This window comes from Ostrea edulis, chromosome 1, assembly GCF_947568905.1.
Source record: "Ostrea edulis chromosome 1, xbOstEdul1.1, whole genome shotgun sequence".
In the NCBI taxonomy this organism is placed as follows: domain Eukaryota; kingdom Metazoa; phylum Mollusca; class Bivalvia; order Ostreida; family Ostreidae; genus Ostrea; species Ostrea edulis.
This window is the reverse complement of record NC_079164.1, coordinates 57,157,341-57,173,460: the sequence shown is the minus strand read 5'-3', so window position 1 is coordinate 57,173,460 and position 16,120 is coordinate 57,157,341. Positions and strand designations below refer to the sequence as shown.

Sequence of the window (16,120 nt, the reverse complement as noted above, 5' to 3'; positions counted from 1 at the left end):
TTACATTTTAATTAAAATCTCAACAATTGCTTGCATCGAGACAACTTACCATCTATGCATGTGGAATTTGGGTATCGATTGCATAACCGGAAATCGATCTCTTTTGATTTCTATACATAACCTCTTGTTATGCAATTGATCGATTAGCAGGCGTGTTTCTGGATAACATATCTCTCATTTCTATAATGCTTTCATGTAGTTTCGTTTGTCGGCGTTACTTCCGCTCGTCACCGGAAATGATGAAAGGAATTGCAAATTTCAAACTTTTTCTTTTTAATTGAGATCTATACCATTCTATTAGGCCTCTTTCGAAGTGTTTACAAACGTGGACCCCACCGGAAGTTGAAACATTAACTTCCGGGTTTTTTCAAAACAAATTGTCATTTTGATGAGCTCAATTTCTCAGAGATGGCGGGATAGATTTTGATAATTTGTGGGATGAGTATAGGTCTATATATAATAAGCCGATCTCAGGGCTCGAAATTAACATATGCCCGTCAGTCTGTGACTGGTTAAAAGTATGGCGGACTGACATACATTTGTTTTAGTCAGTCCGATGGGACTGGTTAATTTTCTAAAGCATCATTTGGAAAATATACTTAAAAATTTTATACACAGATTTGGCATGCTTCGATCTGATTCGTAAATATAAATCCCACATTTAAGTGTTACAATATTGTCTAGGCATATTGAGTTTAATTTCATTTTAATAACATTAATAAATATATTTAATTAATTAATTCTGGAAAACTCTGTTGGACTGGTAAAAAAAAAAAAAAAAAAAAAAAAAAAAAAAAAAAAAAATTCTGCGGACTGGTTGAAATTATACCCCATCAGTCCGACTGGACTGGTGACATAAAAAGTTAGCTTCAAGCCCTGGATCTTATGAAAAATTCACTGCTGGTTAAGATATAACGTTGATTTTCCTTTGTTCAAAATTAACATTTGTTCGGGAATAATCTCAATAATGACTAAAGAACTTCGATTGAAACTTTCAGAAGTAATATATCTTCCAATTGTCTAATGGTTTATTGTAGTTCCTTTTGTTGGCCTCATTTCCGGTCATCACTGGAAGTGATAAAAGAAATCGCAAATATCGAACTTTTTATTTTACATTGAAACCTATCCAAGTTTTATAGTTCTCTTTTGAAGTATCAAGAAATGTTGATCTCTCCGGAAGTCGACTGCCAACTTCTGGTTGTTTAAAATAAATAATTTCATTTTTGTCAGCACAATTTCTGAGAAATGGCTATATGGATTTCGATATTTTTGGGCATGACTATAGGTCTATATATGAACATCATTGAAAAAGCTATCTTTTCGAAAAATCCGTTTCCTGTCCGGAGATATCGTTGACGGAAGACCTTGTTTATTGCCATGGCAATAAGTGTCTAGTTATGTTCCCCAAACGGAGTTTGGGAACATATTGGTTTTACTGTTTCTTTTTATTATTATTATGTCTCCGAACACATAGTGTCAGAGACATATTGTTTTTACTCCGTTTCTTATTAGGGTCTTCCGTCTTCAGCGGAAGACCCTTCTATTATTCTATTGTTGATTTTTCACTTTTCTTCTTCTTCTTTTTTTTTTTCTTACCGATTTTGTGCAGAAGATTTCTCGGAGATGGCTGGATCGATTTGCTTCAAATTTTCAGGGTTGATGTGATACCATTTAAAGTTTGTACCTCCATTTCAATTTTTGAAAAATCACTTCCGGTTGGAAGTTATCCCCCTTTTATTGATTTTCAGATGACCATTTTGTCTGTCCAAAATCTCAAAAACGATAAAAGCTAGAGTGCTGAAATTTTCAGTGATGTTAGACGACATGTTGTTGTGAACCTGGGTTTTCAAAATTTCCGGAAGTGCCTAGTATGGAAGCTCGGTAGGGGTCGAAAATGGAGTTTAAAAAAGGGCCCAATTTTTTTCCACGTTTTAAATCATAACTTTTTACTCATAAATATTTTGTTTAGACATATATAACAAAAGTTGTACAGTTTATTGAGATCTTTCGTGCTATATGAAGAAATGGGCCCATGGGCCTCATGGCTAGCCTGAACCATTGAATTTCTGTTACAATGATTAACTTTTTTCTCACGAAACTTTTGATAAGACATGTAGAATAAAAGTTGTTCAGATTTGCAAGATCTATCTAATGATATCAAAAAATAGGCCTCAGGGCGTCATGGCTCGCCTGAACAGTCGAATTTGTATTGCAATTAATAACATTTTTTTCTCGAGAAACTTTTGACAAGACATGTAGAACAAAAGTTGTTCAGTTTTGCAAGATCTTTCAAACAATATCAAGAAAAAGGCCCACGGGCCTTATGACTTGCCTTAACAGTCTGATAAATGTCGCAATCAATAACTTTTTTTCAAGAAAATTTTGATAGGACATGTAGAACAAAAGTTGTTCAGTTTTGCGAGATATATCTAGAATGATATAAAAAAAAATAGGCCTCCGGGCGACATCACTCGCCTGATCAGTCGAATTTGTATCGCAGTAAATAACATTATTAACTTTTTTCTCGAAAAAAGGCTGCCCCCTTTAATTAGTTGCCGAGAGGGGCAGAGAGTCTTTAATTTATAACACTTAAATGATCAATATTTGTAAAACATTACCGAAGCTAAATTGTACGTCTAGACAATATATTTGTATCATTATTTATGAACGAAAATCTCAGTCAAATTCTTACCTCATCACATCTAAAATTGGACAGAAGACCCACTCATTGCTCGCAACAAGATCGCATCTAGTTATTCTTATTATTATGTCTCCGAACACATAGTGTCGGAGACATATTGTTTTTACTCCATTTCTTATTAAGGTCTTCCGTCTCAACGGAAGACCTTATAGTGATTCTTATGCTTTTTTCCTCTATTATTATTATTAAGGTCTTCTGTTACAGACGGAAGACCTTATAGTGATTCTACTGTTTATCAAGGTCTTCCGTCTCCTGCGGAAGACCTTACTATTATTGTTCGCGTTCTTCTTCTTCATTATTATTATTATTATTTTTATTATTATTATTATTATTATTATTTTCCTTGGTAGTACACGCGTTTTTCTCAGCCATTTCTCGATCGATTTTCACGAAATTTTCAGGAAAGATGTCTTTTGGTGACGAGACTTTGCTTGCAAAATTTCGTGCTTGACGTCACTTCCGGTCAGGAGTTATCTGTCTTTTAGTGACTTTTTGAAGGGCCTTGTTGTCCACACATCTCCTCCGTTAGTTTTGAAGCTAGAGTCTTGAAATTTCTACACAAGATAGAGTAAACATTTTAGAAGATTTGTGGGGGATTCGATTTTACCGGAGGCGATTTGCCTAAACGCTCGCCTGGACCTGAAAAAATGGATGCCAAAATTTTTCGCCGATTTCGGCGATTTTTGACCTTTGATCTCCAATATCTTTTTTCTTGCAAATATTTTGTTAAGACATGTAGAACAAAAGTTGTGCACATTTACGAGATCTTTTCGAAAATATCACGATTTAGGGGCTAGCCCCTTCAATTAGGGATCTAGAAGGGCTCAAAGTCTAGATCAAATATCTCAAAAATCGTTAATGTTTTGGTATAAGTCAAAGAACAAAAAATGTTCATCTCAACAATCCAAATCTATTCATATAAAAATTTAGGTCATATGTTACGTAATAAGGGATTTTAAGGGCCAAAACCATAAATTTTTTACCCCTTGTATCTCGAAAACGACAAATATTTTGAAAAGCAATAAAGAACAAAAGTTATTCAGAATGATGATCTGAACAATATGCATATTTCGTTTTTACCCTATGTGGCCCCGTTAGGGAGCTACAGTTTGGCCCCTAAAAATTACTTCTAGAAATAACTCGAGAACGGTAAAGAATTTCTAAATACTTGTTGAACAAAAAATGTTTGAAATGTCATGACCTTTCTTACGATATCAAGCAAAAGGGGCTGACCCTTTAAATTAGGGGCCCAGAAGGGTCCAAAGGTTTATGAGAATATCTCAGAAACTATTAATATTTTGTAATAAGTCATTGAAGCGGAAATGTTCATCTAAACGAGCTTGTTCTTATCAAATCAAAAAGTAGGTCATATGTTACGTAATAAGGGATTTTAAGGGCCAAAATCATAAATAATTGACGCCTCATATCTTGAAAACGACAAATATTTTGAAAAGCATTATTGAACAAAAGTTGTTCAGAATGATAATCTAAACAATATGTACATTTCGTTTTTTCCCTATGTGGCCCCGTTAGGGAGCTACAGTTTGGCCCCTAAATATTTCTTGTAGAGATAACTCGAGAACGGTAAAGAATTTCTAAATACTTGTTGAGCAAAAAATGTTTCAAATGACAAGGCCTTTCTTACGATATCAAGCAAAACGGGCTGGCCCTTTAAATTAGGGGTTCAGAAGGGTCCAAATGTTTTTGAGAATATCTCAGAAACTATTAATATTTTATAATAAGTTGTAGAAGCGGAAATGTTCATCTCAACGAGCTTGATCTTATCAAATCAAAAAGTAGGTCATATGTTACGTAATTAGAGATTTTAAGGGCCAAAATCGTAAATATTTGACGCCTCATATCTTTAAAACGACATATTTTTTGAAAAGCATTATTGAACAAAAGTTGTTCAATGTGTCATAACCTATCGATCAATGTCAAAAAATGGGTCTGTGGGCCTCATGGCTCGCCTGTAGAGTCGATTTTTGTCGATATCAGTCGATTTCAAAAACTTGTAACTGGTAAATATTTTGTAAGGACATATTGAACAAAAGTTGTTCAGTTTATCGAGATCTATCGATTGATATCAAGAAATAGGCCTATGGTCCTAATGGCTCGCCTGTAGAGTCGATTTTTTTGTCGATATCGGTCGATCTCAATAACTTTTTACAGGTAAATATTTTGTAAAGACATATAGAACTAAAGTTGTTGAGTCTATAGAAGGCTAACAAATGACATCAAGAAATAAGCCCGCGGGCCTTATGGCTCGCCTGGAGAGTCGAATTTCAAACGAATTTCACCGCAACTTTGCTTCAGAAGCTTATGATATGAAAAATTGATTATATCTAAAGTGTCTTAAAGTCGGAAACTAAATTGGGACTCATTTGTCTTTTTCTTTTTTTTTTTTTAACTCCGAGTGCATCAACAAATCGGACGGAAGACCTACTCGTTGCTCGCAACGAGATCGTGTCTAGTTATTATTCTTTCTTTTTTTTCACTGACGATTTCTCAGAGATGCATGGATGGATTTTCTTGAAATTTTCAGGGATGATAGAGAATAAAAATAACTCCAGATTTATTTTCATTTTTTCGAAATTCACTTCCGTTCGTCAGATATGTCCGATTTCCGTTTTTTTTCAAAAATATTTTGTCCACGCGAGATCTCAGAAACGGTAAAAGATTAAAATACCAAACTTACAGAAGTGATAGACCTTAAGGAGTAGGCGAGCCAGTTTGGGTTAAGCATGCCCGCCGTCACTTCCTGTCGTCATTGGAAGTGATCAAAGAAATCAAAAATTTCAACTTTTCTTTTTTTAATAAAAACTTGCATCACTTTATTGCATCTCTTTTGCAGTTTCAAAATATGTAAGTCCCACAGGAAACAAAAACGAGAACTTCCGGTTATAAGAGAAAATCGAAATAAATTGGACGCTTTTATTTCCCATAAATCTCGCTTGTGAATGAAGTATTTTAAATAATTTTCAAATATGTTACTGACACCAACAATATCTAAAGTAACGTCAAATATCTTTGTAAAATCTACTTCCGGTCGCGCGATTTCCTGTCCTCAAAATGAGATTGTTTACGAAATTGCTCAGCAACAGTTAAAGATTAAGGCACCAAACTTTCAGGAATGATAGATCATGACAAGTAGGTTTGTCGAATATGGTTAACTCCGTCAGCCGTCACTTCCGGACCTCACCGGAAGTGATCAAAGAAATCGAATATTTCAGATTTTTTCTTTTGACGCAGAACGAACATTAGCTTATTGTTTTATTCTTGTTCTTTTGAAATATGTTGATCTTACCGGAAGCAAAAACGGCAACTTCCGGTTTTAAAAGAAAACTGGAAAAATTGAGTTTTTGACTTTGCCTTAAATCTCGCTTGTATATGGAGTATTACAAATGATTTTCTTGTATGTTATTGACATTGCAAATGTCTAGAGTAACGTAAAATATTTTGGTGAAATCTACTTCCGGTCGCGAGATTTGCAGTCTTCAAAATGAGAATTTGTTCAAGCTAATATTCTGCAAATGTGAACGACTGAAGTCTCAAGTTTTCAAGACTGATAGTCAGTCATCAGTGTGTTTGCATCATGTGAGAATCGTACGTAGCCGTCACTTCCGGTCATGACAGGAAGCGATATAAAAAATATGCTTTTTTGAAGTTTTTTTTTTTTTTGACAGATATTGGGGCTATTATGGATGATGATTAGGTCTTGTTCATGTATAATATGTCCACCGGAAGTGCCGACCGAAAAACCGCAAGTTGTCTCAAACATGGGTATTTTTGAAGAAAGTTAAAAGTATGATTAGTTGAGAATTATTAAGGTGTAGAATGAAATATTTATTCAATTGGAGCTCTTCCGGTCATGACCGAAAGTGAATAAAGACAACAGGAAAGTAATTCGGAAAATAAGACTTTTCACTTTTTGAATAGAGTTTCCCCTTTTTTTTGTCGACAAGATTTCTCAGAGATGGCTGGATATTTTCTTTTCAGTAATTAATTATATCCGATTATGTTCCAATGCATTTCACAAAACTGGAACCGAATTTGACTAAAGCAATCTGAACTGCAGTTTATTTCCAACACTGATGGCCTTAATATCAACAGATAATGTGTGAAGAAAATGAACATTCAATTGTACTGAATGGCTTTTGAACTTCTAATCTCGACAGGAAGTAGTATAACGGAAGACCTACTCATTACTAGTAATGAGTTTCTAGTTATTATTATTATTTTTCCCCCCTTTTTTTGTCGGCACGATTTCTCAGAGATGGCTGGATGGATTTTCTTGAAATTTTCAGGGATGATAGAGAATGAAAATACCCCGAGGCTTTTTTTCCCATTTTTTTCAAAATTTACTTCCGGTCGTTAGATATGTCCAATTTCCGTTTTTTTAGAAGAGATCTTGTCCAGCGTTTTTCTCAGAAACGGTAAAAGATAGAGTCACCAAATTTTCAGAGATGATAGATCTCACTTTGTAGGCATGCAGTTGGGGGTTCAGAATGTCGGCCGTCACTTCCGGTCGTCACCGGAAGTGATAAAATGAATCGAAAAATTAAAGTTGTAGCTGTTGAATCGAAACCTATACCACTTGATCAGGTGTCTTTTGGAGTATTGAAAACCGTTGACTCCACCAGAAGTCGAAACGTCAACTTCCGGTAATTAAGGAAAAACTTTTCAAATTCTCCTTTTTCAATGCCCTAAATCTCGTTTACTAAACAAGTGTTTGACTTGTATTTAACATATGCTGTAGACACTATAAATGTCTAGAGTAATGTCAAATATTTTTCGAAAATTCACTTCCGGTCATGAGATAGGGGGTGGAAAAATTCAAACCTTGTTTTTTCAGTTTCTCAATAATCAATATAGATAGACGCTTGAAACTTGTAGGGTTGATCAACTAGCTTTAGTCCATTGTACACATACCGGGTACTTTCAATTTTTTCGTCCGTCACTTCCGGTCTATATCGGAAGTATTTGAAAAAAATGACGATTTTCCGATTTCTTCCGAGTGATTTCTCAGAGATGGCTGGGTAGATTTTCTTGAAATTTTCAGGAATATTGTCTTATGAAATGAATTTGCTATGGTTATTTTTATTTTTCCAAAATTCACTTCCGCTCGGAAAATATGGCCGATTTTCTATTTCTCATAAGAGATTTTGTCCAGCATTTTTCTTGGAAAGGGTAAAAGATAGGTTCATTAAATTTTCAGGGATGATGAATTTCCGTTTGTAGGCGTGCAATAGGGGGTTGAGCATGTCGACCGTCACTTCCTGTCGTCACCGGAAGTGATTGAAAGAATCGCAAATTTCAAGCTTTTTCTTTCAAATTGAAACCTATACTAGTTTATTAAGTCTCTTTCAAAGTGTCAAAAGAATATTGACCCCGTCGGTAGTCAAAACGACTACTTCCGGTTTCTTGATAAAATACTTTTTTACTTTTCGTCTCTGTGTCCCCATAAATCTCGCTTATATTTGAAGTGTTTGATATGATTTTCACATGTCTTAATAACAGTATCAACTTCTAGAGTTTTGACAATTTTGTTTTTCAAAATTGACTTCCGGTTGGTAGTAACCTACTACTTCTTTTTGTTGAGAACTCTTTCAGATAGAGACGTGAAATTTACAGGGAATATAGACAGTAAAGAGTCGCTGTCATTTGTAGGAAAACACATCTGAATAGTACTTCCAGTCGTCACCGGAAGTTACGAGAAATGAGTAAACAATTCGATAATACACTTCTCATTTATTTTTAAGGCACATTCTCTGATATATTTGAATGGTTTTCGTAGGAACAGAAAGCTCTTTACCGGAAGTGGTCAAACGGAACACCTACTCATTACTAGTAATGAGTGTCTAGTTATTCTTATTTTTCTCCAGACTTTTTTGTCCAGGAGCGTTCTCAGAAACTACAAAAGATATCAATATGAAACTTTCTAGGATGATAGTATACATGTAGCATTTGCAAAAGTGCAGAACGATAGTCATTTTGTCTGCACGTGCATGGACGCTCACACACGTGCATTGCAATTTTGGTGCAAAATATTCGAAATCAGAATACACAAGGGGTCGATGTAAAACCTTTAATAGGATGATAGTATATCATTTCTTGATGTGCAAAATTATCATTTTGTCTGCATGCGTGTGCATGCGCATGCACATTTTTTGTATTCTAACTTTGTAATCAGTGTAACTTTTTTGTTGCTCATTGAAATAGTTTGATATTCATATCATAGGTAGGTATTGAGACCTTAAAGAGACACTACAGCTCATTTTGCGCAAAAATCATGAAATGACAATTTTCCCAGCGCTTTCTCAATTTTTGTTGCATTGTTGAAAGTATGAACTTTGCGAAAATAACACTTATCTAAAGTTAAAAATTATCGTTTTAACGTAAAAATTAATACTTTTTGATGGCCTATACACAAACTATCGAGTCTCCTCCTTTCAGTCTTCAGACGCATGCGCATAGACAGTAAACAGTGCAGCATGTCGTCCAGAGAGAGAAAGTGTAGTTGATAGATCTAGAATTTTGAAAGATTCTGTGAGAAAAGAGGTAAAAATAGCATGAGATAAAACTCATACGTGAAGTAAAATTTACCTTGGGATCAGTATGACCGTTGGAAAACAAAGAGCTCGGAGAAACACATGTAACTCAGTGGCGGATCTAGGATTTCCGAAGAGGGGTGTGAAAGTCAAAGATTAGCCAAAGTAATCGGCCATTCTAGTGCAAAATTTGAATTTTCATTCACAATCTGTGGGGTAAAAAGGGAGGGGGATCCTGGCCCCCTAAATCTGCCATTGAGACTAGCTGCGAAGACACCACGTTTAAAAGTAAGTGCTATTTTTATCTGAACACGACACGTGTTAGTTGTAAAAACAACGGTCAATGGGAACATGGAAGGTTTCTGTTGAAATAATGATTTGTAATTACTTATTATAAGGAGCAGGGAATAATCTTATACTTGAAAGGTGAGTGTGGACCCCCTTGAAGGGGAATTTAAATAATTTCCTACAGAACACCTTTGCTGTCATTCAAAACCACGTGATGTAAATAAGCATTCAAAAGTCCGAGTCAGCATGAAGAAACCTTTGAATTCCGAACGATCTTCAAAGCGCAGTTAAGAGTAAATTGATGCATCCCAATTGTTCAAAATTGTCAGTATCGATATGAAATTTATCATTTTATCAATACATGGTTTAAAAAACACTTTATTAAAATGTGGAAAATGAGCTGTAGTGTCTCTTTAACTGATCTGCATGGTCAAAATTATCAATCTGCACGCGCAGGCACATGCGTTTCATTTTGATTGGATAATACTTAAATGTCTGTAACTCTCTTATGAATGAAGGAAATGGGTTGATATTCACAGCATATAGGTAGATGATATGTGTATCTATATATTAGTGTAACAAAAAATGCCAAAGCACACGCGCATACGCATGCATCGTCTTTCAAAAGTTCATTTTTAAGGACTATAAGTCTTGGTACCAAATGAAAGGCCTGGTCGTGTGACATCTATATGTGAAATATCAAAGCCTTATCCCCCTTGGTTGAAAAGATATAGCCCAGGTTAAAGTTTTGTTCTTAAAGTATTACACCGACGCCAGGCTCATGACAAAAACTTTTAAGACATTCGTACCAACAAGCTAACATAAATGCGATTTTGAAATGTAACTGAAGTTCCTCTGAAGATTGAGCAATTATGACTGTAACTTACTTATCTTCTAAAACCGAATCCATTGGTTCTATATTGTTAGTGTTAACTGCATGGAGCTGATTGGCAGATTTCGCAGCTTTGGTCAAGCGATCCACTCCCTCTTGATTATCAAACTCAACTAAAGACAAGCGTTCCAGCAAGTTCACCTCTTTGTCTATCCTTGGTTCCTGTTAGAGACATATCACAGCACTATTACTGGCCTGCACCTAGAGAGAATGTTCTCATATATTAAAATGACAGCTGCAGCAGCAGACCTGCCAGGACAAAGATATATTATTCCAACTGCCGTTATGGCACCTATCTTTTTATACCATTCCAAATGTTCTTAACAAGCTCATTTTTAATACTTGAAGCATTTACATGTTGATTGACTGAACATGAATAGAATATCATAAGAAACACTGAATTGTTGGCTCTATTAGCTAACATATGTTATCATAATTCATACATTTGGTAACCTTGATTTGTCAATAGAAATCCATGTTGCTTTTTCTGGCACCTACAGAAGGGAAAAAAAAAAAAAAAAAAGTCAAAATATCATCTTCACAAATGACTTTTTCAACATGTATTTTCTAGAAATATGACTTTCCCACTAGTTCGATCTGGCTACTAAGTTAATCTTTTGCAAATGCAAACAGGTGAACATCATAGAAGCTTCAGTTTCACTGGAACTTTAAAAATATTTTGAAAGTATCATGTTCTTCATACCAATTTTAAAAGCTACTCTATGCCCTATAGTGATTTGGCAAAAACTTTTTTGTTTTCAATGCCTCCATGGCCGAGTGGTTAAAGCATCGCACTCAGAATCACACGGCCTCTCACCTCTGTCGGCGTGGGTTCGAATCCCGCTTGCGCCGGTAAGTGAGAAAATTTCCCAGTTTACTTTCGGAAGGTCGGTGGTCTCTTCCCAGGTACATTGTATTTGGGTTCTCTCTACCACCAATAAAAACTGGGCGCCACCAGATAACTGAAAAATTGCTGAGTGTGGCGGAAAATATCAATCAATCAATCAATGTTGAATTCTTTCACGGAAAAAAGCTTTTGTGGTACAGGATACTTTGAATTATGTGACAAGGCATGTTGATGCAAATCATAAAATAGACATTGAAAAGGGTTCTAGAAATGCTTGATTAAATGACAAAAGCATCCTAGCTGTTACCGTCCAATGTTCTCTCCATCAAATTTAATGCTATTGCCGCAATGGTAGGTCATACTTAAAATAATTGTTACAAAATTCTTTTTCTAAAGTTGAAATAAAGCTTGAATATCTTTGGGAAATCTTTAATACCATTATGGAAATTTTTGCGAGGGGAAACTACCTGAATAATTAAGTTAGTAATTCTTATGTATGAAAAAAAAAAAAGCAGAATGTCTTAATTCACACAAGCGTAGTGTAGCTGGAAAATATATTAGGAGTCTGGTTTAGATTAAAATTTGAGGCAGTGATGTAAAAATACAAAAATACCTAAAAGATGCAAAGAAAAAGTTGCACTGTAAATCAAAGGTTGTTATAATGGATGGATTCTTGTCTTGCTATCCCAATTTTATCACAGGGTGATTCTTCAACTAGGTCAGCATTGGCTATTCTAATATCATGAAAATGAATTATGAATTTTGACCTTAAATTGTCACAGTCAAGCACCTATTGTTAAACACTTCTTATCAATTATCAGAAGGATATAGTAACACTACTCTATCTCAAGTAAGATGCATTTATATAGTCCCAGAAGCTTAATGAAAGTTGTTACCGCAACAACATTTGTGGGTGAAAAGATAACTGATGGGTAGCAAATCAAATTGCTCATTTACATGGATATAATCTGCTGGAACTATGTACAATAGAATTTATTGGGGGGGGGGGGGTATTTTTTTTCCCATCTAATTGTTAAAATTGGAGTAAATACTCTATGAATCACATAATATTGTCATGTGTTTTTGTGTTTCTTAAAAAAAATTAAGGCTCATATTGCCAACTATTTTGTTGAAATCAGCTCTGTTGAGGCAAGGAGTTCATTTGGTTGCTGGCTAGATTTTTGAAATATTCAATTAATGATCATTTTGATAATGACATTGAACTGTGGTAATGATAGTGTTATGGTTTTGACATCTTATTAATTAAAACAACACAATGATAGTGTTCAAATTAATATGTTTAATGAAATAAAGTGCCAAAATAAAACAATGTAGACACAAAACTTGTTCAGAATATCAAAAAGATGAATTCATTGCTTATCAAAAAATATGTTTTTTAATGAAACGAATGCAGCCCTGGGGTTTTCCTACCATTTTTGCACTGGGTCCAGGGTTCGTAAAATTGGGAAAATTGACGCGTAAAATGTTCAAATTAGGAAAATTTAAAAAGTATTACTTTGTGCTTCATTATCAATAAAAGTGGAGCAAAAATGCTTTAATGCCTTTTAATGATCACTCAGCGAAATATTTGTCAAAGAGCTCATTCATCTCCGTCTAAAAAAAATCTAATAAGTGAATGCACAGGGTTTTTTAAGGTCTTAATTTCAAGGGCTTGCATATATACAGGGCCTTTCCAACTGGAAAAAATAGTGACATTTGCTTGAAATTGGGAAAAATGTTTCATACAAAGAAGTAAGGAGAAAACCAATCCAGAGTGCATTAAGGTATAATTGGACTCCTTCTGACTTTCAATTTCGTCAAAGTTTACCTCATTCAAATAAGCAGAGGTCAGAAAAGTAGGTTTACTTGACAATTTTGAAGCAAAAATTGTAATCTGTGGGCCTGTGAAGAAGATTTATGAACAATCAGGCTACCCTGTTTGATTTGTTTTCATTGTTAATGTTTGGGAATTTCAAAGCAAATATTGGGAAAAATACCTGCTTTTTAGCATTGGGAATGGGGCCTTATTTCGGCCCCCTACAGACCCTTAAAAAAATCCCTGATGCATTACATTCAAATTCTACACATGTTGAACACAGAAACCATTTTATAAGACTATTTCTATCAGATAATTTTATTCATATTGACATTTTATTTATTCAATATTAGTTGCTTTTTTTTTTAAATTGATATCAGTTATAACAAATCCATTCTAAATAAAATTCATTTAATATATTCAGTTGTATTTGCCTCAGTGTTTTAATTTAAACAAACATAATTACCAAGAAACTGAAATTTCTGGGGATGATTTTTCTTGATCCGCACAGTCGTTACCACTCACTGAGGAAATTCGAACGGTTTCATCCTTGCATAAGAACTGCTTCTTGAAACGAAATTCCTAACATTTGTGGTGTTTTGAACTGTCTTTTCCTCAATATTTTTTTGTATAATATTCAAAATTGTGTCACATAATTACAATTAACAATTAAACTTACTGACCAAGTACGCAATCTAATAATGTATGTTACATGTTCTGAACTACTCCACAAATTATCTACGTTAATCAACGAAAAACAAATTTACAATACAAGTATTTTATATGAAATAGTATATGGACTGATAGAGTTGAACATAAATATAATATTTCTATCATAAGTAAAGCTACATAAATGTTTTTACGATCAAACATTATCGGAACTTAAAGCACAACTCGAGATTCTTTATACTACGCAGCTTTGTTTTTGAGGAATGCTAATTTCATTTTACATTTTACTGGAAAAGTAATTAACAGTATCAATTATTTCTAATTATGTATGGAATTTTAAGGACACTTGATTGGGAAAAAACGATTGAAAATTGGGAAAATATCTGTGATTTCTGGATTAGGAATGGATCCGGTAACCGGACTCAAAAATAAGCAAGGAAACCCCTGAAATGTTGTCATTCAAATATGGTCAAATAAAATAATATGTATGATTCCTGTTACACTTCCTTGAAAAATAGGATAGGTAGATAGGGATTTTATTTTCTAAATTTATCTTTTGAATGTTAGATTTAAGATGGAAACACAATTTCGTTCATTTCTTTGCATGTACCATTTATACATGCTGTGATATATACCTATCAAAATTGGTATATGGATCACCCTAGTTTTGAAAATTCTTATATATATATATATAAAAAATATATCCAACGATGACTAAGTACACATGATCCACATTTAATTGATTACACTTAGCGCTTTCGCCGTGTAGTTCAGCTCTTCAGAGTGTAACAAGTTTTACAAAAAGAATACAATGTACTTGTTATGTAACAAGTACATTTAGTACATTTAAAGCTTTACGGAGGATTTCTGTATTTTCTTTTCATATTATATATATATATATATATATATATATATATATATATATATAAAGCACAGAAATAGCAATGAACTCTTAAATGAACATAACTGCCCTAAGTGAAGAAATATTTAATATAAAGCACAGAAAATTTCACTTTATTTGGATACCCACTTCCGCCCCTACCTGGGGTTGAACTCTCCTAGCAGCATGTAACCAGCGCGCTAGACCATCTAGGCAAATATATATATATATATATATATATATATATATATATATATATATATATTTATATGAATACGGGCTAAACCCTTACTAGATTTTAAGCTTCATCTAGACCTACTCGTCTGATCATGTCCCTAACAGTGGTACTATGACCATTTTTGAACACATTTTTTTTTTTTTCTCTTTTCAATTCTGTTTACAATCAGTCCATCTTTTTAAATTAAATTTTTTTTGAACTTCATAACCGATTGCTTACATGTAAAACCCATTTATCAGTTTCTGTGATTCTATGTTTTTCTTACACATCTACCCTAGACATGATCAGTGCGGGGATGTCTGATGTTGACAGTGCTCAAGCTGGGCTTCACTATTTTCGCTAATGGCGAATTTTTTTCAAAAATGGCGAAAAAAAATTGAAAGTGGCGAAAATCCCTTTTTGCAATAAATTGTATTTTCAATCCTTTGTCAGTGACACATTATCGCCTGTTTGTTTATGCAGTCAAAATCTGTTTATTCAGTCAACGCGTGCGACCGGAAATCTCGCGTCGCTCCAGTGCACACAGAGCTGGTCACAGCCTAAGGTAATTTATGGCTGCAAAAAAGTCAGTGATTATGTAATAAAGTACATCGGACAGCTGTTTACCCTGCTGTGGTCAATTGTTTAACATTTAAAGTCGTATTCATTATCGTGTTATCATCTCCACATTAATGTCAATTCTTAACCAGAGAACCGACCGGTAATTAAATTGGCCGTATTATTGTGTATAATGTATATATGAATACATCAATTGTTTGTTTTTGCGGCCAAACTTGTTGATTACAAGATTTTGATTTTGATGTGTTTGATTTTAGTTCGAATATTTCATAAACAATGCGGTCGGTCACCATTGATATGGACATAGCAATTTTAATAAATAATTTTCTTTGAAGTTCGGTGCGCAACAGTATAAAAATGCTAATCTCATAAGACTATGCACCCCATTCTATTTTGACACTAAACTTGTAGCTTCTGACCTTAGTCAGTCTTAAATTAAAAAAAATATCTATGTTTGGCTTTACAGTCAACCCCACCTGCTCAAACATCTGATTCTGTCCAAATTGCAAAATCTTCCATACAAAAACGGAAATTTAATAGGGAATGGTTGAGATACCACTTTAAATTGGGCTTGATGTTTTGTGACATCTGCATTTCAGGCAATGTACACAACGTTTTCACTGAGGGGCGTAGCATCATGAAGTTTATATTTATATGATTTATTATCTGAATTTTGATTT

General features: G+C 34.1%; 1 protein-coding gene across 2 annotated transcripts in view; it reads right to left on the bottom strand.

Annotated features, from left to right (window-relative positions):
* The window catches only part of LOC125664678 (glutamyl-tRNA(Gln) amidotransferase subunit C, mitochondrial-like), a 47,717-nt gene that overhangs the window by 29,190 nt on the left and 2,407 nt on the right, over positions 1 to 16,120 (bottom strand). For both annotated transcript variants that reach the window (XM_056154844.1, XM_048897537.2), the window contains exons 2-3: positions 10,876 to 10,926; positions 10,428 to 10,594 (exon numbers count right to left, since the gene is read on the bottom strand). In XM_056154844.1, coding sequence (XP_056010819.1) covers positions 10,428 to 10,594; positions 10,876 to 10,926 — 218 coding nt within the window. The remainder of the gene's footprint in view (positions 1 to 10,427; positions 10,595 to 10,875; positions 10,927 to 16,120) is intronic.